Genomic DNA, 22,180 nt, shown 5'->3' on the forward strand with positions numbered 1-22,180 from the left:
AGTTTTTCGCCAAAAGCTGGTCTACCCGGCAACAAGGGCAGGATTTAAACTTTGGATAGACCCAGTCCTTCAGGCTGATTGGATGAGGATTACCCACACTGGCTGCTGTCTCCACCCAACGAGAAGGAGCGTATCAGGTAGGACCAACGCCCCTTTTGATTTAAATCGGATTTTTTTTATTTAAATCGGATTTTTTTGATTTTTATCGAATTTATTTTAATAAAAAACTTTTGTGGTAAAAATCTATTGTAAGATAGTTTTCTATTTAAGATACATAAATTTAGTTTATTCAGCATGAAATGGAGCTTAGTTATGTAGCATGAGGCTGTATATTCTGCAACACTGGGACTATCGGTGAGTCAACAGTGGGTCAAAGGAGTAGCAGAGATGACAGTTGCTCTTTAAAAATTATGATTTAAAACGAGTTGATTTAAATCAAGCCTTTTTACTAGTGATTTAAATCATGATTTAAATTGTGACTTAAATCAACTCGATTTAAATCAAATCCACCCTGCTGCATTGTACTGAATATATCACGTTGCTCATGTTGTATCTGGGTGTTTTATCCTTCGGGTGGATAAGTTTCTGCCTTAGTGTATTCTTGGGTTTGAAGTGTGCACGTATGTTGTGTTGGCTGAAGATTTCTCTGGATGTGGCCAAATTCTGTTAATTCTGTAAAATTAGGCCAAATTAACTGCCCACTGTTAATCCACTACCAATCGCAATATATTATTCTGTCTGCCTTATTTGTATTTTTTACTATTATTATTGTTTTTAATGCTCTTATTTGTAATGCTGGTCTGTGACCATAATGAAAATTGATGGATTGATTGATTCACGTCACAGCAAAGCTTTCCTCAGGAAGTCACGCTGAAGGACAGGTTAAGGGGTGTCTGCTTTCATTTTCTTTCCAGTGCCCATTTTTGTGGCTGCCTTATTGCATTCTAAAAGGATATTCATGTTGATTTAGGACAACCTGTAACTGATTACCTTTGTTCTGTTAGGTTCAACTGGCTAATACCCAACAGAAACAGAAACTCCTTTTTAGCTTCCTCATTATATTCAGCTAGTTGAAAAATCACATTTTTGGGAGTGCAGTGCATGTTGAAGAAGGGTTTCTCCTTCCTTTTTCTGTGAGGTCTGGCAGGTCATCTGAGCCTGTGCAGCTTCTCTCATGCAAAGAGACCTTTGTTAAGTCTTGTTCCTTTTGAGCCCAGGTGAGGTTGAGGAGTACCTGAGGCATAGCAGTCCATGAGTGTAGCAGTCTGAATGGGGCCACTAAAGAGCATGACTTCTTCTTCATAGAAGGAGTGGAGGTTTGTGATCTGTCTTCCAAGGGTGTAATTGCTCAGAGGAGATCTACAATGTTCACTCGTGTGAATCTGCATTTTTCTCAAATCCTCTTGTGAAGCTATGTTCTTTTGAGTAATTTGATAATCATTTGTCAATCTTTGGTTAAAATTTACTAGTAACTATTGTTAAGAAGACCCTTAATGCTGTCGTTGGTCTCTCCCAGAATTTGATCCAAATGATGAGTTTCTACAATATTGAACAGGTTCTTGCAAATCATCATTGTGAAATTTTTCATTCATGGAATCCATTGAAGCCAATGGAATCATTGGTCGTTTCCCCCAGTTTCCAGGCTGAGGCAGAGGCAAGAACTGGTCATTGGAGGAAATTCTCAGAAATGGCTTTGCCTTTGGGCCCCTGTGATCTGTACCACAGAGGTGTTTATTACCCACAATTAATTGGAAGGAACTGGGGAAAAAAGAAAGAGCCAGGCTGGCTCAAGAATTCTTGGAATTGAAGTCCACAGCTCATAAAATTGACATAGTTGCCCATCCCTGGGCTGGACGGTCACTGAGGGGATTCCACCGGGACTCTTAGCCAGTCACAGCCCAACCCTCTATTGGGGAGGGAATAGAAAGGAGCACAGTGTGTGCTGAATAAAAATTCGGCTGAAAATCTCAGCCTTGAAATATGCTAAGAACTGATTCTCTTCTGGATTTAGATAGAGATGGCCTACAAAAATAAGACAAGAAAGTATCTTTCTAAAATTAGCAACCCTGGGAGCTTAGAGGAAAAGTGTCAGCATTGGGATATGATAAATGAGGATTGCTTTGGCAGATTTGGGCACATCAAGAATATATATTATTTTAATAATATTGAATAATTGTAATTTTTGTATTCTCAGCCATCTTATCTCCAAATCCTTTTAATAATTTCGTAGAACAATGTTTCTGTGAAAATAAGACCCAGTTTTATTTTATTTTGAGCCCCAAAATAAGCACCAGGTCTTATTTTCAGGGGATGTCTTACCCGCTTACCTTAGGACCACCGCAGCCAGGCTTCCCACCCCGACACCTGTTGTGCCGCTGCCTGACTTCTTCTGCAGCTGCTTGCGGCCAGATGCCACGTAGCTCGTTGCACCTGTGCTGCCGCTCACAGGATGCTGCATGATGTGCTGTGCCATTCCACACGCGAGCCACACCGCATCCTGCCACAAGCCACCGCAAAAGAAGTCAGGCAGTGCTGCGACAGGTGTCGGTATGTGGGAGGCCTGGCTGTGGCGGTCCTAAGGTAAGTGGGTGTGGGACATATGGAGCAGCTCCGCCCCACCGCCCTAGCTTGATTTTTACACATGCGCCTCACCCCACCTTGTAGAACCAGATGGTGGGCCGGGCTTAACTACGGCTTATTTTTTGGATAGGGTTTATATTAGGTGCAGGCATGAAAATCGGGCTAGGGCTTGTTTTCGGGGGTAGGTTGTATTTTCTGGGAAACACAGTATATCAGTTTCTTTTGCAGAATTTGAGGAGTTTATTTCTCCACTGAATTTTGGTAGGTGTCCTGGGGAAGATATTGCCCTTTCATTTCTGAATCTAACAGATGCACCCAAATCTTGCTGTGCACCTTTGTTAGCTGCTGCAAATCAGTTTGCTGCAAAGTAGTGCTGAAGGCACCAGAGTGGAAAACAGGAGACCGTGAGTTCAAGGCCTACCGTAGGCATGAGGCCAGCTGGATGAACTTGGGCTAATCACTCTAGGAAGGAGACAATGGCAAAACACTTCCCAAAAAAAATTATCCAAGAAAACTGCAGGGACTTGTCCAGAGTCTCCAAGAAACAGGCACAATTGCTCAGAATTTTTTAAAAAACACATAGGTGGTGTATGTGAAGTATATGCAGAGCTGGGCCAAGAGGAATGCAGCCATCCTTCTTCATCTGAGGGGTCCTTGGGGCTCTCTTGAGCTTGGCGGTTTTCTTGCAGATGTTTCATTACCTGAACTAGTAACATCATCAGTGCTAGCTAGTTTGGGTAATGAAACATCTGCAAGAAAACAGCCAAGTTCAAAAAGCCTCAAGGGCCCTTCATTCCAACCCTGAATTACAAACGTTCTCCTCTATTGGTACCTTCTTGATCTCTCAGCCTCAGCTACAGTCTCCTTCTGGCCCAGTGGCAGGGTGAGAATGGGAGGCATGGTGCCCTGTGGTCAGTGGGAAGCTTAGCTGGTCCAGAGTGTGATAGCATGGCCAAATAGGGGCATGTCTTGTCAGGCTCGTGTACCACTTATACTCTGTGAACTGCAGTTGGCTCCCGGGAGGCTAATGGGCCAATTCCGAGTGCTTGTTGCCAACTATGAAGCCCTTCGTGGCACAGAGCCTGGTTCCCTAGAGGGTTTTATAGCTTTGCTTGACCTGTGCAGTCAGGCCCTCCCATCCATTCAGCTGATGAGACGGCAGAAGCAGCCTTGTCAGTCACGGCAAGAGAGGGAAGCGAGAGTTGTTTACCATTGGATGAATCTATACATTTCATGAACAAGTATTTTAAAGTATTTTCAAGATTTATCTTTAAGAACTATATTAGCTTTCTTGATGTGGTTCTGTGTTTTTGAAAACTTGTTTGATATGAAGAACAAAAACTACCCAACAATTATGTTTGCTGCCTTCATAAGATTTTTCTCTCTAAATCTTTTTTTTTTTACTCAAAGTTTTTGAAGTACAAGAAAATATAACTGGATGTGGCCATGAAGGCACTCTGGTGATTGTGATCAGTATGAAGAGAAGGGTCAGGCAGGGCTGTTTCCTTTCCATTCTTTGCTCCACTTCAGCTGTCTGTTCCCTTCTGCTGAATCCCAAAAGCCTCTCTTTGAACAGACTCGCCCTTCAGGGAATGTGGCTGGGGAACGTTTGGGCCAGAGGAACCGTTGTTATTAATGACTTGTCTCCCACCCCCCACCCCCCCAAATATGGCATTTGGGACATGAGCCAAGAATTTTGGAAGATTTTAAATGGTTTTATATGAATTTTCCTGGAAGCCCCATTGATTTGCTGCTTTTTCACAATGACTAAGAGTCCTTTAATTTGAAAGGGCAGATATTAAATTCTGTCGAGATGTCCTGTAAGTGGGGGAGATCTGGAGATTCCAGAAAAAGCAAATTTTGGGACTCCTCCCTTGAACCCTTGCACACGTCCTAGAATTCTTTTCACAACTGGAACCAGCATTAGGCTACTGATAAACCACAGAGTGGCTTGTAAGCAAAGAAACCAAATACTGAGGAAAGTGGAATGATGCAGACAGCACCTTCTCTGACTTTCGAGATTCAGCAAATAAAACTAAAGGTTGCTAGAAAGGGATGGTGTCAGGAGGAGCCCCTGCTGTCTGATTCTGCGTCAAGAGTGAGGCAGACCTGGGGAGTGGCTTTGGACAGAGGCTTATTATGTCACTTACAGGGGAGATGGACGGCATAAAACTTTCATAAAGAAATAAGTCTACTTCATTAAATTGGGGGGGGGGATGGATCAGGATACCATAGAGAGCCAGGAAGAGGACTTGGATTAGTAAGGCAAAGGGGGCCGAAGGTCACAAGAGGTGATCACATGACCCCGGGACGCTTGCAATTGTCATTGTCAGTTGCCAAGCATCTGAATTTTGATCATGTGACCCTGGGGATGCAGCAACAGTCGTAAGTGTGAAAAACGGCCGTAAGTCACTTTTTTCAGTGCTGCTACAACTTCAAACGGTCACTAAACAAACAGTTGTAAGTTAAGGACTATCTGTAATGGATTCTCTGCTTGCTTTTGTACCAGACTTAAATAGATCTTCCATTCTTACGTTTTGGCTAGACCAGTGTTTCTCAACCTTGGCAACTTGAAAATGTCTGCACATCAATTCCCAGAATTCCCCAGCCAGCTGAGCCAAGTTGCCACGGTTGAGAAACATCAGCCTAGCTAAAGTACTGTACTGTAAGATATTGTGCTACCTCCAGAATTAGCCAAGTCTGCTGCTCAGTACAGGAATCCAAATTAAAACAACAATTTTCCAGGTCCAGCTACAAACAAGCTTGCTGAGAAAATATGTTAAAATTAGAAGAAAAGCAATGACAGAATTTCCTGTGGGTTTGGGATATTAGATCTCCCTCCGCCTCACCCGATGAATGTTCAGGTTGCAGTAACTGCTGTAGAAAAAAATTCAAATCAGGAATGCTAAATATAGCCAAGTTTTCACAATTGTTTCTTTCTCAAACATGTGAGAGAAAATTAAAATTCACAGTAACATCAGGTTGAATCAGGAACAGTTACTTTTCTGGAGGTGTTGGTACTCTGAGAAGATGACAAGCCTGCTAAGGGGGAGGGGGAGGGAGGGAGGAGAGATGCTTACGTGGGAGACAAAGTCCAAGTGGGTTGTGACAAAATCTCACACATCCCCTCCCTACACAGGGCTGCTTCCTTTGTCCTTGGAAGCTTCCCAAGAATTACTTTGAATTAAAAAATGGGCAGATCTCATCTTGGAAAGAGCATTCTTGATTTTGTAGAAATCGCAAGAATATGAAACGGCTGAAGTTGCATGCATTTTAGAGTTTGGATTATTCATTCAAATTAGGGTAATCCCCCTATACTTGTATATAACTATATCCAAATTAGAATACTGAACCATAATACAAAAGAGAAAATGCTGATAGAATTTCTTAGCAACTGCAGTAAGGCAAAGTGTATACCAGAAAACAAACAGGCGTTGGTTATGATCATAAAGAGATCTGTCATTAGCTTAAGAGCACACTATGGTAACTACCTAAATTCAGCATGGATTTATCAAGATCAAATCTTGTCATCCCATCTCAGGTTTTGATCAGGTAAAATCTTAATGGATTGTGGACAAGCTGTAGACATAACATATCTCGTCTTCAGCGAAGTGCTTCATGGCTGATGAACCTTTTAGTTAAGTGTGAGTTGGAGGGTATGATAATTAAATGATTTCTCGTCAACAGGAAGAGATATTGTGTGGAACACTAAAATATTTTATTAGGGAAGAAGTGGAAGAAGGAATATTAATCGGATCTTCCAATGAAGAACTAATTCTCTCCCCATCTGTTCTTTTTTAAGGTTGTGAGCAGAGCTTCAGTAGAATGTCTAATACATTTTAGGCATTTTATTATTTTATTCTATTTTGAATTACCGTTTTGGGGGAGGAAGGGAAGTATTGTATTTGGCAGCCCCTGAATTTCTAATGGGCCTCAAGCTGAGCAGGCTAGTGTACAGACTGTCTCTTTGGAAAAGAGGTCCAAAAGGGTTGGGAATGCCAAGGAGAAAAATGGCAGGCTCCAATTTCCTTCCTTCCTTCCTTCCTTCCTTCCTTCCTTCCTTCCTTCCTTCCTTCCTTCCTTCCTTCCTTCCTTCCTTCCTTCCTTCCTTCCCACATAGATTTGTATCATAGATGGCAATCCTTCTGAATAGAAAGCAGTATTGTATACATAAAAAAGGGTAGCCAAGTAGACTGGAGCCCAACTCATGGACCAGTAATTCTTCGGGATGTGACCGGCCCTGAGTTTGGTCACCAGCAGCATCTTTTGACTAGATGCAATTGAGCCAAGAGAATAATAGTGTCCTTAGGTGAAAAGCTGCTTCTGGACAGGCAGTTGTCTAAAATGGCCATTCCAGCAATTGGTTCAGTTAAAATTCATAAAATTCATAAACATGACCTTCATTCTAGCTTTTACTTCTAAAACTAAATGAAACTGAATCGTTCAGTATCATTGCATCTGTATATTATTGCATAAATGTTTGGAAGTGGCAAATGTTTGAGTGGCAAATGAGAACAGGTTTCATTATTACATGCTTTTAGTTACAGCCTATCTTCTGTTCCTGGCTTATAAAACAATCCTTTTCAGACCTGGGTCAGAATTTTGGGCTCTACTTGTGAGGGCCAACTTTTCTGTTTTCTTATAGTATTTATTTGGTTGGTTGTGTTGTGCTTGTGGTGATCCATTATATGTAACACTGAAACACACAAAAAGGTTTCTTAACTACCTATTGAAGATGCATATCTAAACTGGTGTCTCTGAGTAAAAAAAAAGATACTTAATAATTTTATTAATCTTACTAATCTTAGTTAGCAATTCAAGAAGGAAAACATTTATTCAGAGATAAAGCCCAGAAGCTGTTGATACAGTTTTACAGAGGAAATGCTGAGTCTGTCATTTGTGCCTCCAGAACTGTCTGATTTGGCACAGCAACTGGACTTCAACGGGTAGTTAGGACTACCAAAGAAACAATTGCAGCCGGCCTGCCTTCCATAGAAGACCTGTATATTGCAAGGGTCAGAAGGAGGGCTGAGAGAATAGTTACAGACATAAACTGTTTCAACTTCTCTCCTCGGGATGCTGCTACAGAGCATTGCATGCCAAAACAATTAGGCACAATTTTTTCCCCTCATGCCGTCACTTCACTGAATACCTAATTCTCATAGTACTATTTTATGTCTGTGTGCATTTACCCATGTTTTATGGCTGTGGTATTATTATCCTTCTCCTCGTCTACTACCCGTTTGTATTAGTATCCTATTATAACAGAAGATAACCGAATAAGAGTTGGAAGGGACCTTGGAGGTCTTCTAGTCCAACCCCCTGCTCAAGCAGAAGAGCCTATATCCTTATGATTATCATTATTTTGTTGCTTTGCATGTACATAGAGCTTCTGCACCAGAGATAAATTCCTTGTGTGTCTAATCACACTTGGCCAAATAAAGCATTCTGTTCTGTTCTGTTCTGTTCCGTTCCTTTCCTTTCCATTTTTATCTCTATCTCTATCTCTATCTCTATCTCTATCTCTATCCTATCCTACTTTGATAGAAAAACCATCTTCAGCAATGCCCAGTGATCTGAATATGTTCAGTGAAAGTTTCCTTTCGGGAAGGCACTACTCCCAAAGGCTTTACTAGTTCTGGCCCACCTTAATCTCTCAGTGGCTTTTGATGCCACTGCAGTCATGGAGTCTTTCTGGATTAGCGAAGCAATCATATAAACCGAGCTACATGTTTAACTTGTAAAAGCTGGTGGAAAAGTAGTGGGCAATATATGGTTTATTGTGAGGAATGAGTGATTGCAAAAGAAGCAAAATGTCTGTTTATAAGACATGCTTCTACCACTTGGTGAATGAAAGCAACAGTTGGGTATGTTAGGAGAAACAAAAATGCATTGGATGTGAGACACTTAAGTGTGTGTTGTTTAAACAAGAGAAAAGTTGAAGGGGGGAATTTTGAAATGGGCATGGGTGCAAAGAGAACAAAATGAGGATTGACTTGCAAAACAAGCATATGAATGGAGAGTACCCGGGTTGAAAGGAACAGAAACTGAGAAGGTTGGATTGGATGGAGTTTGTGAGAGACTTGGAAACAAAAAGAGAAGCTAAAATAAGCCATGTATGGAAATGCTGAAAGAAAGATGATTAGAGAGAGACACAGAGAGATAATGATATTGGATTGCATTTTTTCCCTCTTATTCTTAATTTCTTCCGCCGCTAACTCTTTGCTCAAGAACGCTGATGATAAAAGCATGTTATGTCCCTGGTGCCTGATGTTCTTGCTGACACTTGCATCCTTTTCCACAGAGTCGGATGGCAGAGAGCCTTCGCCTTTTTGACTCCATTTGCAACAACAACTGGTTTATCAACACCTCCCTCATCCTTTTCCTGAATAAGAAGGATCTTCTGGCAGAGAAAATTCGCCGAATCCCACTAACTGTCTGTTTTCCTGAGTACAAGGGCCAAAATACGTATGAAGAGGCTGCCGTCTATATCCAGCGCCAGTTCGAGGACTTGAATCGCAACAAGGAGACCAAGGAGATTTATTCACATTTCACTTGTGCTACTGACACCAGTAATATCCAATTTGTGTTTGATGCGGTGACAGACGTCATCATTCAGAACAACCTCAAATATATTGGCCTTTGCTAAGGATCCTCTGAGGAAATGAGTCTGGCTTTGTGTGGCGACGCAAAATAGGCAAATCCCTCCATTCACAGAGGAAAAAACGGGGCACGTGTGGAAGATCCAGTTATGGAGGGGAGACGCCTGGTGCACGTTCACAGATCATCCCTTCAGCTGCCTACACGTTTTCACAAAAAGAAACGGCTTACCGCCTGCACACCTCCCCGCAAATGGTGAGGTTTTGAACTGAACTGAAAAGTTTTTGTCGTCCCATCCTCACAGGCTCATTCTGTGTCATTTCCTTTCCTGCAGTGGCAGAACCACCCTGTTCTATCTGTGATGAGCAGATTATTGTCTTTCCTGTCCTAGAAACCAGCTTCCTGTTGGGAAGAAGGCAGAGCCGGCATGTGGGAAGCAGGATGTGCCGGGACACCCTTTCCAGAAGAGAGGCCCTTCTGGGACCCAGCCTGATGATCTCACCCCCACACACACCCCGGTCAGGTTCCTTGCAGAACATGCTAAGCAGATCCTAGGTACACGCATTGTCTCTGTGTAACGGTGTATCACAAACTATTCTGCCTGTGGAAGGACCTGATGTGTGGAAATGGTTTGGGGGCTGCCCATTTGAATCCTTCAGATTTTCAGATTGTGCAGCATGAAGTAAGAAATTAGTAGAATTACTGAATTGAAGACCAGGCTAAGTTGTGGTCACTATTCTACCAGTGAGGAATTTTATACGTTGAAAGTTTTTCTTTTCAATCCTTTTTTTGCCAAATAATTGTGTCCTTTTACACAATCTCTGTAATAATGAGTGGTTGAATTTTTCTTTTTGAAGACAGGTATAAGAGGTAAATGGATTCTTTTTAAGTTATTGTTTTGTGTCTGGGTTCTGTGTGTGCCAATGGAGAGACTGATTCCTTTGCGCCACAAACATTCTGAGAAGTACGGCAGCATTTGCAACGGCCTTTCCAAACACAGGAGCCAGTGAAACTGTACAATAGAGCCTTTTAAGTCTTTTGGGGTGTTTATTTTTAAAATGTGTTGTAATTATTAGGTGAACAGATGAGTGATATGAACAATATTTAAATGTCTTGATATTTAAATTTTTAAAACTTAGTGGAATTAAAGAAATGGAAGTGATGCATTTTTCAGTTCTCTGTCATTGTGTTAAAATAATGCTGAATGGCCTCTTCCTCTGGCAAACGCATACTTAAGTGGGCCAGAGAAGCTGTTGTGTCTTCACTGGAAAAACCCCACCTGGGGCATCTGGCCGGTGGTCACGCAACTCATTCTCCCCCCCCCCCCCCGCATAAATGTTCCAGTGCAAGCTAATGTGTAAATATGTATTCAAGAATTGTAAAGCACATCCATGCACTCATCCTTTCTTTCTCTCTCTCTCTTTTTCACACACACTCACTCACTCGCCTTCCTTCCCCTCCCTCTGTTTCCCAGTTGTATGAACATAAGTGGGAATTCACAGCCAAGGGCTTTAAGAAAAATTTAGCAGAAATAATGTTACAGGCTGTCCACTTTAAGAAAATAAATACTCTGAATGGTCCTAACTGGTTTGTGGTGTGCTCACTGTTGCTTTGAAGCTTTGTGGTTTCGCAGAGGTGGGTTTCTTAGGTATTCCACTTCGGATGAAGTTGGTCCCGCTCTGAGGAGGCAATTGTGAGAATCAGTCCCACTTTGAGGCAGCCTGAGGCTCAGGATGGGGCCCTTGCAGAAGGGGGCTCCATGGCCAGCCCTGCTTGGCCAGAATGGCCCTTTCAAGAAAGAGCTGCACATTTCTGGAACTCTGAGAAAAAAGAACTTCAGAAACCTCAGAATGCTCCCTGGGGTTTGTGATGAGAGGGGTAAAATCCCCCAGTGGCTGCTTCAATCTATTTTGTCAATTTGCCATTTTGCACATTTATCTTCAGTGATGTTATAGTTTTGATTTCTTTTTTTCTTGTTTGCTTTTGTTGTACATGGCCCAGAGTCTCATGGCTTCCTTGGGGTGTCCTAATAGATGCAATAAATAAATAAATAGATGAGAGAGGGGAGGGAGGGAGAGGGAGAGGGAGAGAGAGAGAGAGAGAAGGTGTGGATCAAATTGGGAAAAATGTTTTCCCAATCAGATTCTATGGTATATAACATTAGTGGGGCTGGTATCTGAACTGCAGGTCCCAGCAGAGATTGAGAGTGGGAAGAGATGCCCCTTTGGAGCCCTTCCCCAAGATGGTGGCTTCTGGTTGGGAGGCAAGAAGAACAAAACTTAGAGCAGGAAGCTCCTTCAGTTGGAAATGTGGCCGGCCTGGAAGGGGTGGGATTTGCCACAGAGAGAAATTTGAGGGTGAGGTTTCTGAGACAGAGTTGTTTTTATATAGAATGTTTAAACCTGTTCTAAAAGTTGCAGCAAATTGTAGGATATATATATCTCGATAGAAAAACACTTTCATACAAACTAATATACAGAAAAAAAGAAAAACAAGCAAGCAAAAACAAAAAATGCAAGAAAAAAAAATGGGAAAGAAAGAAAAACTGTGGCTTCTGATATTCTTCACAGTAATTATAAGTACAATTATATTTTAATTTCTCTCTTTAAAGTTACATCATTATACCCTTCTTTCTATAATCTATCCTGTCTAATCATCAAAGCCATTTTTTTCATTTTTACATAAAAAATCCATAAGAAATTTCCAGTCACCAGTACTATAAATTTCTCTAATCAAAAAAGTTAGATTATCCATTCCCATTGGCCTTCTATCTCTATTGCTTTTTTACCATGATTGCAGAATTAACACCAGAGCTCTTGCTCTGAAAAAAATACAAGAATTCTAGATGTAGTAGACACTTCAAGTTTACCCTTTGTATTTAAATAAATATAGGAGAATTTGCCAAATAAATTATCCTTTTTTCTTCAGCTATTGCTGTATGCATTATGGTATGGCAATTCAGAACCCAGATAGGTGACAGTGGTAACAGCTTTTTAAAAATTCTCTAGAGTTTAGAGTTTAAATTTTATTTAAAAATTCTCTAATTCTCTAGATTAAAAATCCTTAATTAATTGCACTTTAAGTTTTCTTGAACAGATTAGGCTGTTCTAATCTCAGTGTATTAAATCAGCAAGAAAATAGGATTTGGCATCTGAAACAACAGCATGCAAAATGCAACTTAACAGCACCTGTGCTGTTTTTTGCTCAGAATGAAGCTAAGCCAGGAGATAGCACCTGTTCTAGCAGCTGGGACGGATCCGTGATTTTACTCTCTAGTTATAAAAGGTGTCACGGAAAAAAATGCTAAAATGTTCAAGAGCTTTTTGCGATCCATCAGCCTGAAGTAGTGAAAATTAGAGATGGAATTTTAGAATAGATTAATCTCTCGGCTGTAAAGCAGCCCAAGCAATATGGTGCACACTGACACCCTTCTGTTCATACTCCATCTGAGTCCTTTAAAAACACACACACACACAAATTGGTGTTGTTTTAGAAGAAACAAAGCACCAACCTCGCGCATCGTCTTTACAAGGACATCTTTGAAGGAATAGCCCCACACAGCCTCTATAAACATTGGAACAATTGAAGTGATTCTGGGGGGTTTCTTTGCAAGCACACCTCTATTAGAAAAGGTAAAACTCAGCTGAGGCGGTGGGGAAAATTCTACTACTCGGTCTTTGAACAGATATTTGTCTGGGTAGCCAAGCTCCCCCTAGTAGCCATTTTGGGAACAGGGCCCTATGGCAACCGGGTTTTTGAAGAACATCTACAATGTATTGGATTCTTTAAGGTAGTCAGAAATAAAGCAGGCTGCCCTTTACGCCCCCAGGCAGAGCAGAAGATTGTATAGGGAGGCCTTGACTTACAACTGGCTGCTTAACGACTATGCAAAATTATACAAGCCAGACTGTGATTTAATGACTTTTTCCCAGAAACCCACACTTACTCCTGCAGTGAACAATGGATCATCTGAGCTTGATTGTTTTCTTTTCATTATCCAAACTAGGTAACATCAATGCTAGCTAGGGTAGTGAAACGTCGACAAGAAAACCACCAAGCTCAGAGAGCACCAAGGACCTCTCATCTCAATCCCAAACTGTGAATATTCTCCTTTATTAGCACCGCATATGGGCATCAAACATATCAGAAAGCACACAAATGGGGAAATATTGCCTTCAGGCACATTTTACTAGCCCCGATGATGTTACCTAATATCGATAATGAAATGTCTGCAAGAAAATAACCAAGTTCAGAAAGGACCAAGGACCTCTCATTTCAATCCTGAGCTGCAAATATTTTCCTTTATTTATTTTATTTATTTGTTTCAATTTGTATACCGCCCTTCTCCAATAGGACTCAGGGCGGTGAACAGCCAAAACAAAAACAAGACATAAAAAATTTAAAAACAGTTTAAAATATAAATATTTTTGGCCGCAATTTAAAACAAACCCAATTTAAAATCAATTAAAACTTAACCCAAAACTGTGGGATCAAGCCAGCCCGGCTAGTTGAAATAAATAAGTTTTCAGGGCCTGACGAAAAATCCGGAGGTCTGATATTGTACATATCTCTGGGGTACATATCTCTGTGATTCTAAGCCATGGAGCGCTTTAAAGGTGGTCACCAACACCTTGAAGCGCACCCGGAAGACCACCGGGAGCCAGTGCAGCTCGCGCAGGAGAGGTGTCACATGGGAGCGCCCCGTCGCTCCCATAATCCCCCGCGCGGCCGCATTCTGGACCAGCTGGAGCTTCCGGGTGCACCCCAGGGGGAGCCCCATGTAGAGAGCGTTGCAGTAGTCCAGGCGGGAGGTGACGAGTGCCTGAGTGACCGTGCGTAGGGAGTCCCGATCTAGAAATATTGGAACAATGGGTTCGCTTAATGACCATTAACATGACATCTGCTATCTGCTTTTTCATAAAATCAGATCTGACCTGTTTTATGACCATTATGACTTAACAACTGTAATTGCCAGGCTCAATTACAGTTGTAAGTTGAAGGCTACTTGTACATGAAACGTTTAGCCAGATCCGGCAAAGCCACTCTTGAGTTTTTATGGCGGCAGTCAAGCACTTTCCTGAAACTGGCTTCTGTCCAATGTGTGGGGCAGATGAGACTTTCCCTTGCTCTGTGGATCTTCCTGAGAGCAGAGAGCAACAGGCCACTAGTCCCCTGGCAAGTGGATCCCTTGATGGGAGTGACCTTCGAAGTTGATGGGTGAAGACCAAGGATGCCGAAGATCTCTTAGGGACAGAGGAGGAGGCCAGAGAGCCCCACACCTTCTCTGCACTTTCAAGGGGAGAATTGATGCAGGCTATATGTAGTCGTCTATGGAGATTCTCAATCATCCAGTTCAGAACTGAAGAAGCTTCCTGAATGAGAAGCAAAATGTTTTCAAAGGGAAAAAAACCAAGAAAGTCCAGTTGCCTTTTAGAAAAAGCACCTTTGCTACTATTATGTAGTCAAAGCTCTTACCAATCCGAAGTGCAGTGGGAGGCATCAGCAGGCTTGGGGAAGCCGTAAGATTTGGGGGAGGATATCACAAGCCCAACAAGGGGAAACCCTCTTTAAAGGCTGAAACGTGCTTAAGGGCAATGGGATGCTGGCTGACTTGTGGGAGAAACTGGGGAGAGGACAGCTGGTGTGCAGGAGCAGTGAGGAAAGATTTTTTATAAAGATCCCATTGATGGAAAAACCAACGGTGACCAAAACAGGCCAATGAGGCATCCAGCAGCCAGCTAAATCGGAAATCAGCATGGATAGCCAATGGAGGATCCTGAAGTGCTTCCACACAGGGGGATCCAGAACAGGAGGGATGTGCATCCACCAAAGAGGTTCTAGGTCAGAACAAGATGCCAGAGCTGCCTCTCCCAGAAAGTATCTGTCCACGACATTCCCCTTCAGAGGGGATTCAGGAGCCAACAGGCAGGCGACTGGAATCCTTTCTTTTTTCCCCTGATGCTTCTCAAAAAATTTAAGCAGGGGCTGATCCAATCCTTAGATTAATGCTAAACTGTAGGAAAAGTCAAAGGAACTTAAATGCTTTTTTCTCTGCATTGTAGATAATTGCTGGTTGGGTGACCTGGGAAGAGGGTTGGGTTACTTTTCATGGAGCTCACCTGTCCCGGAAGGAGCTCTTGGGGAGGGGCTCATTTAGCGATGCCTGTGATACTCTGACACAGTCAAGAGACAATTACCCTTAGTGAGAGATTAAATGCGTTTCTTAAATAGCCAGAGTGGATATGTATATATAGTAGTAGTAGTAGTATATAGATGCAAAAAGTATATAAATAAAAAATAGAGGAAAATGAAAGAGACAAGAAGGAAGAACAAGCAAGAAGACCAACGGTTTAGTTAACTGAAATGGGAAAGGTAAGTGAACACAATGGAGCACGAATGACAGAGTCTCATTTTTGGGGAATATTTTAACCCCAAGAAGTAGCCTTAGACAAATGAAGTACTTCATATGTAAGCCCATACAAAAAATCTTTAGTTCAGACAAAATTGTAAAGCTGAATTTTCACTCACAGAATGGTAAAGAATAGCTTTTATCCCAGAGTCCAAAATTTACCCCACAAAAACATGTGATGGATTGATCAACGCCCGTAAGTGAGAGTGCTGAGAACTGGAGCCTCAGGGAAGGAAAGGACTTCAGAAGCCTGGGACGCTGAGGCCGGTTTGTTGAGCTTTTGGGGAGCCGGACAAGGCAGCCTCAACTGCACTCTGCTCATAGCGGTGGCCCTGTCCTGCCCACCTGAGCCCGGGTGTCCTTATCTTGGTGACATCGGGATCAGCACCAGGCCAGGTTAAACATTTAGCAGTTATAGCCATCTGTGCTTTGAATCTTCATACTGGAAACCAACTGATGGCAATGAAACAGCCTTTCTCTCCCACAAATACACATTTTCAAAGTATGGGCAAACAAGTACACAAATCAGCAACATATCCTTAAGTCCAACATTTCTCCCTAGAAATCTATATTCCTTGCCTTAGTCTCAGGTGACTAAAAATTGCATTTAATGGCTGGGTTCCCAAAAACACCAGCTCAATTCCTTGTACACCCACTATTTGTTTTGTGACCAAGCTCTATTCCAAGAACCAGTCTGTTAAAATAAAATAGTCACTAAGTGAATATGAGACAGGTGGGAAGGGAGGAAGTGGGGGGAGAGAGAGAGAGAGAGATGCTACAAAGGTCATTGGTTGTTACCGTCTCATTCAGATAAAGTTCTATCATGCAGTTACACAGTGGGTGTATAACATGTTCTATCCAAACAAACCATATGGTAGCATAGTTTGATGGCCTAGTGGTAAAATCTAAAATTTGTTACTACCAGTTCTGTGGGCGTGGCTTAGTGGGGAGGGTAATGTGACTGGATAGGCGTGGGCATTTTTTTTTTTTTACTTTTAAAACCATTTTTTCTACAACCTCTTTGGCGAAGAGGTTGTAAAAAAATGCTTTCAAAAGGCTCTGACGATCCCAGCTGAGTTGCCTGATCGTCAGAGGCTTTTTTTCTTTTAAAAGCCTCTGCTGATCAGGCAACTCAGCTTGAGTTGAGAAAAAAAGCCTCTGCCGATCAGGCAACTCAGCTGGGATCGTCAGAGGCTCTTAAAAGCATTTTTTCTACAACCTCTGAAGAGGTTGTAGAAAAAATGCTTTTAAAAGTATTTGACGATCCCAGCTGAGTCGCGCGATCATCAGAGGCTTTTTTTTTTATTTTAAAAGCATTTTTTCGGCCGAAGAGGTTGTAGAAAAAATGCTTTTAAAAACTAAAAAAAAAGCCTCTGATGGTTGCATGGCTCAGCTGGGCAATGGGGGGGTGGGGACAGGAATTTTTGCTACCGGTTCTCTGAACCACCCGCCTCCATCACTACCGGATCGGATGATCCGGTCCGAACTGGGAGCATTTCACCCCTGTGATGGCCTGATTCAAACAGCTTGCTGAGACAAAGTTCCCACAACTAAGTGAGCTATTGAATCCCCAACCATATTTTAACTTATTCAACCATGTTGTTTGAATCCAACCAAAGACAATGAATTCTTTCCTAGTCCTGTTAAATTGCAAACAAACAAAACTTAAAATCACTACTGTATATCTTGCTGTAGAAATGAACAAATAGGGGTGTTAAGCCAGGGGAAAGCTGCTGTGTACCAGAAAAGAAGCTGAAATGAAGAATAAGGTACTACTTGGTGGCTACAGTCACTAAAGTCACAGGACACAACTTGGCTGCTCTCCAGGTGCGCCAAAATGGCAACTCTCAGAATTCTTAGTCAACCTGGCCAACCTGGCTAAGAGTTGCTATTTCAACACATCCGGAGATGCTGGGCTGGAAAAGGCTGCTGTAGAACCACTAAGGGAAGATCTGACTCATTCACCAATTCCAGCGTTCAGCCTGAAAATGGTTTAGCTCTTAAGCTCAAGGAGAGTTAGTGGGAGTTGAAAAGTGTGCATTCCAGTCTGAACAGCTTGCCTGATCTATTGTCCAAGGCCCAGGAAAGATCTCAATGCAAGCCCTTCCTCTCCTAGCCTGGCCAGACATGCAGATATCTTAAGTACCCATTTGCTTTTAAATGGTTTCCATACTTAGCGATTATCTTCATGCCTCAAGCTAACCATCAGTTTTGTTTAACCGCAGGATACGTCCAAGTGAGCTGATTCACACCACACACTAGCAAAACCGAAGAAACCACATTAAACACTACTGTGATTTGTGTCCCCAGACAGAACACGGGCCTACATGTGCTGCCTGACAAGACCGCATTTGCAGCAGGGACGGAGTTGTTGCTATTTCTTCCAACATGCTTTCCAGTCTGCAGCCTCCCTTCCTTGCCTGCATCGTTGCCCATCCAGCCTTGTAAGCACTGGAGCACAACCGGCATTTAATCAGCTCCAAACATCTCAAGCAGGGAAGTCAGGCTACAAGCTTCAGAGGAGGCAGATTCGGCAAGGTTTTGTGGGAAGTTTCACATCAAAGTATATTTTATTCCTTATATTGTCTCCATCTTCCCTTAAACGTTAACAGAGTCCACAATGAACTGAGAATCAGTGTTTCTGCTAGATAATTGACAATCAAGCTGAAGCTAAGCTAAACAAGTAAAAATAGCAAACTGAAGAAAACCTTTTACTCAAACTTCTTTAAACCCCCAAATAAGTTACCCAGACCTAATCCATATATCAGAGAAGGTCTGTAGTTAATTAACAGTTGAACAGCTCGTTCCCAAGAATAAGCATCACATTTGACATGTACCTACACACACACACACACACACACACACACACACACACACCCATGCCCCTCAAGCGTCACCCTTCCACACCCAGGAAAATCTGCCCTATGAAGCAACCCTTCTGCACCCCATTTTCTCTGCAGCTGCCCCCATAGGCGAACCTTTTTGCTTTTGGGAATAAATAATTCTCCTTCCCTCCCAGCTGTCTCAATTTCATTTTATTTATTCTTGCGCAATCCTGGCTCGAGTTGGAACCCCAAATTATTCTTCTGACAGTTTCTGTGCAGCAGTGCAGATATGGCATCAGTATAAATATTTGGGGCCATCACACACATTTGCACACATATAAAATACAACTTGAAAGACCCAAAGCTTTCAAGAGATCAAAGATTGTTACGTTTTTATATAATAATTAACCTGACCTGTAGGTGTTTCTGATAGAAGTTTTAGCGCATAATGCATGTTCCACCGACAGATATCAACAGGATCATCCAAAAGCTGTGCCAGTGCTGGGATGACTCCATGTTCTAGAAAATTCGTCCTAAAATTTGGAGCACCATAGATTCATCTTTCCAGAATCTGGAAAACGTAATGAACAATAACTTCATTCCCCCCCCCCCTTCTCTTCAAATGGCGTTTTTACAAAATACCTACCTGCCAATGCTGTGTGTTGCCATTATGTACAGGACCTCAGTAGTTTTTTGTCGCACAGTTTGATCTTCATCGAGAAGCAGCTTTTTCAAGTTATCTAGAAAACCTAAAAGGGAAACTTACATTTATTTATTTATTCCATTTATACATGACTTTCAACTAAAGTAAAAATAAGAAAATGAAGAATAGAAAGAGGCAATAGAAAGGCAGAATTAAAAACAAATACTAAACATTATAAAAGTACGAGAGGATTTCTTAAAGGAAAGGATTACAAAATAGAGCACCTGAGAGATAAAGTAGACCTTATGAGCAGGCATATACAGGTAATCCTTGAGTTACAACCATTTGTTTAGCACACGTTCAGAGTTAACAATGGCAGTGAAAAAAGTGACTTATGACCGGTCCTCACACATATGACTGTCGCAGCATCCCCACAGTTATGTGATCAAAACCTGGGTGCTTGGCATGCATTTGCTATGGTTGCAGCGTCCCAGGGTCATGTGATCGCCATTTATAGCCTTCCCAACCAGCTTCTGACAAGCAAAGTCAGATTTGCTTAACGACCGTGTGATTCAGTTTACAACTGCAGGGATTTGCTTAACAAAAGGTCACAAAATCAGACATGGCTCACTTAACCACCAGCTTCTTTAGCAGTAGAAATTCGGTTCCCAATGGTGGTCACAGGCCAAGGACCATCTGGTGGGGATCAGGAATACTGCCAGGACATCATTCCTGGATTTTAAGGACATGAGAAGTTGAAAAGGGAATCAAGTCCCAAGGAAGGGAGACTGAACGCCCAGAGAGCTAGCAAAACGCAGGTGTATAAAGTCCAGCTGCATTCTAACTGCCAATTGCTAAAACAAGAAAAATCAAATGAAATTACAATAGATATGAAAAAGGGACAAAACTTCAACCACGCTGCCACATTCCTCTCCCGCCCCAACAAGTTCTCCTTACATCCTTTTCACGTTAAAGACAAAAGAACTTTTCCAAGGCCAGATAAACCACTGACAGAAATTATAACATGACAATTGGTTTATATGGCTTGCTTTTATTTCCAGTATAGCAAATAAACTGAGCAAAGCCAAATTCTGTATGACTTTTCATATCAAATTGTTTTACAAAATTAGCTTTTTTCAGCTTCACTTTATGTGGGAACTCATAATAATTAATGATTATTTACAATTTAACTTAAAACTTTTAAATTCAGTTTTAAGTTTAAATATTTTTCTCTTCTGCTGTTACAGGTACATGTTTTCTGATTTTTTAAAATACGTTTCTACACAAGAGGATAAAATGTGAGCTTAGAAAATATAGGAACAATAATATATTTTAGTTTCTCCCGTCTCTACAATGATTCACCCTGTATAATTAGCTGGGGGGGGAGAAGTTGAAATTTGAATTTCTAGAATACCTGCTCCAAATTCAATTCGGAGGCTTTGTATGGAGATATAAGAGCTATCAACCACAAATCCATCTGTCTAGACCAGGGGTGGGCAAATGTGGCCCTTTTACAACCTGTGGACTTCAACTCCCAGAATTCCTGACAGCTTGGCTGTCTCTGAATTCTGGGAGTTGAAGTCCACAGGTTGTAAAAGGGCCACATTTGCCCACCCCTGGTCTAGACCAATAAGATTTATTTATTTATTTATTTGATTTATTTATTTATTTGAATTATTGGTTTGATTTATGAGGCTGCCCATCTCAAATTCATATCTCTGGACAGCTAACAATATTTTACAAAAGATTAAAACATAAAAAACAAGCAATGACCACACACATTTAACTGTAGCTGCGGCAAAAACAAACCATAGAATAGAATAGAATAGAATAGAATAGAATTAGAATAGAATAGAATAGAATAGAATAGAATAGAATAGAATAGAATAGAATAGAATAGAATAGAATAGAATAGAATAGAATAGGCTTTATTTGGACAAATGTAATTAGACACACCTTTTGCCTCCGGTGCAGAAGTTCTTAATGTACATGCAAAACAACAAAGTAATAATAATCATAATAATGATACCAATAAGAGACGGTAGTGGAATAGATGAGATGGATAAAAGCAATACAGCCATATCACATGGGTAAATGTACTTAGACATAAGACTAATTTCAAATCAACAGAGCTGTTCTACATGCTTGCAGAAAGAGAAGAATATAAACACTGAAGGTAGCTCTTCTCACAGGCCATCACCAATCGCAAGGATGAAAACTTTAACAAAAATTCCATTGAGTGATCCCTGTGAAAGGTAAAGCCTTTTCCTATGGAAATAAGTTGTGGGGTTTGCAGTATCACACACTCCTCACTTGCATGCCTCCTCCATTGCCCCCTGTGGACACCCTGTGGCTCTTCTGGAAAACAACTGGATGTTCTCTTAGACCTTCCTACAATCACTTTATACAAAGAAGAGGGTGGAAGGGCTACGAGGGGCAGAGGCTGCTGACTGATCACTGTTGGTTGCCCAGTGAGTGAGACCAGTGTTGCTTCCTGCTCACCTAGTTGAGGCACCTTCAGGAGATACATAAGGGAGGCAGCTCAGCAGAGAGTTTAGGCACGGAGGTCAACACGAAGGATTTTTTATTGGCTTAATTGTTTGTATATGTTGGAGGGAAATGCTCATGTGACCGTAGGGACGGTGCCCTCGTTGTTTTCTTTCCTGAAGATCATGAGGCACAGGCTGACTGCACTCTTGAAGAGTAAACTGAAGGGACTAGAGGCAATACTGTCCATCCCATAGCCCTGGTCCAGCTTCTGGGGGAAGAACTGGACCAGGGAACTGCTGCTGAAGGACAAGGCCTCCCAGAAGACAGAAGAGAGCAAGTGGAGGGGATGGGGAGACGGAGAAGGAGAATTGCTCATTAGTGATCACAGGAGGTAACTGAACTAGGTGTCTGGGCCTCTGGAGGAAGTCCAGTTGCCACAAGCCTCAGAGATGGTCTGGCCCTAAGAACCAAGAAGGACACGTGGAGTTGCTTTGGAATAATTCCTTTATTGTTGTTTGCCTGCAAACAGAATCTTCATAAACTGAAGCATTATCTGCAATAACGTAGATATACTCTATGAATTGCTAGGGAGAGTCCGACCTGGCTCTCTTCCTGCCCACCGGACAGTCCAAG

At 41.8% G+C, this 22,180-nt stretch overlaps 2 protein-coding genes across 3 annotated transcripts in view; one reads left to right on the forward strand and one right to left on the reverse strand.

Annotated features, from left to right (window-relative positions):
• GNAZ (G protein subunit alpha z) overlaps window positions 1–10,760 on the forward strand; it is a 77,575-nt gene extending 66,815 nt beyond the window's left edge. For both annotated transcript variants that reach the window (XM_034438519.3, XM_060683647.2), the window contains exon 3: window positions 8,885–10,760. In XM_034438519.3, the coding sequence (XP_034294410.1) occupies window positions 8,885–9,229 (345 nt within the window). In that variant the 3' untranslated portion in view covers window positions 9,230–10,760. The remainder of the gene's footprint in view (window positions 1–8,884) is intronic.
• RSPH14 (radial spoke head 14 homolog) overlaps window positions 1–22,180 on the reverse strand; it is a 106,343-nt gene that overhangs the window by 82,784 nt on the left and 1,379 nt on the right. Inside the window, exons 2-3 of the mRNA XM_034438521.3 lie at window positions 19,061–19,163; window positions 18,829–18,947 (exon numbers count right to left, since the gene is read on the reverse strand). Of these exons, the coding sequence (XP_034294412.1) occupies window positions 18,829–18,947; window positions 19,061–19,163 (222 nt within the window). The remainder of the gene's footprint in view (window positions 1–18,828; window positions 18,948–19,060; window positions 19,164–22,180) is intronic.

This window comes from Pantherophis guttatus, chromosome 17, assembly GCF_059756535.1.
Source record: "Pantherophis guttatus breed Tessera chromosome 17, ASM5975653v1, whole genome shotgun sequence".
NCBI classification, from domain to species: Eukaryota; Metazoa; Chordata; class Lepidosauria; order Squamata; family Colubridae; genus Pantherophis; species Pantherophis guttatus.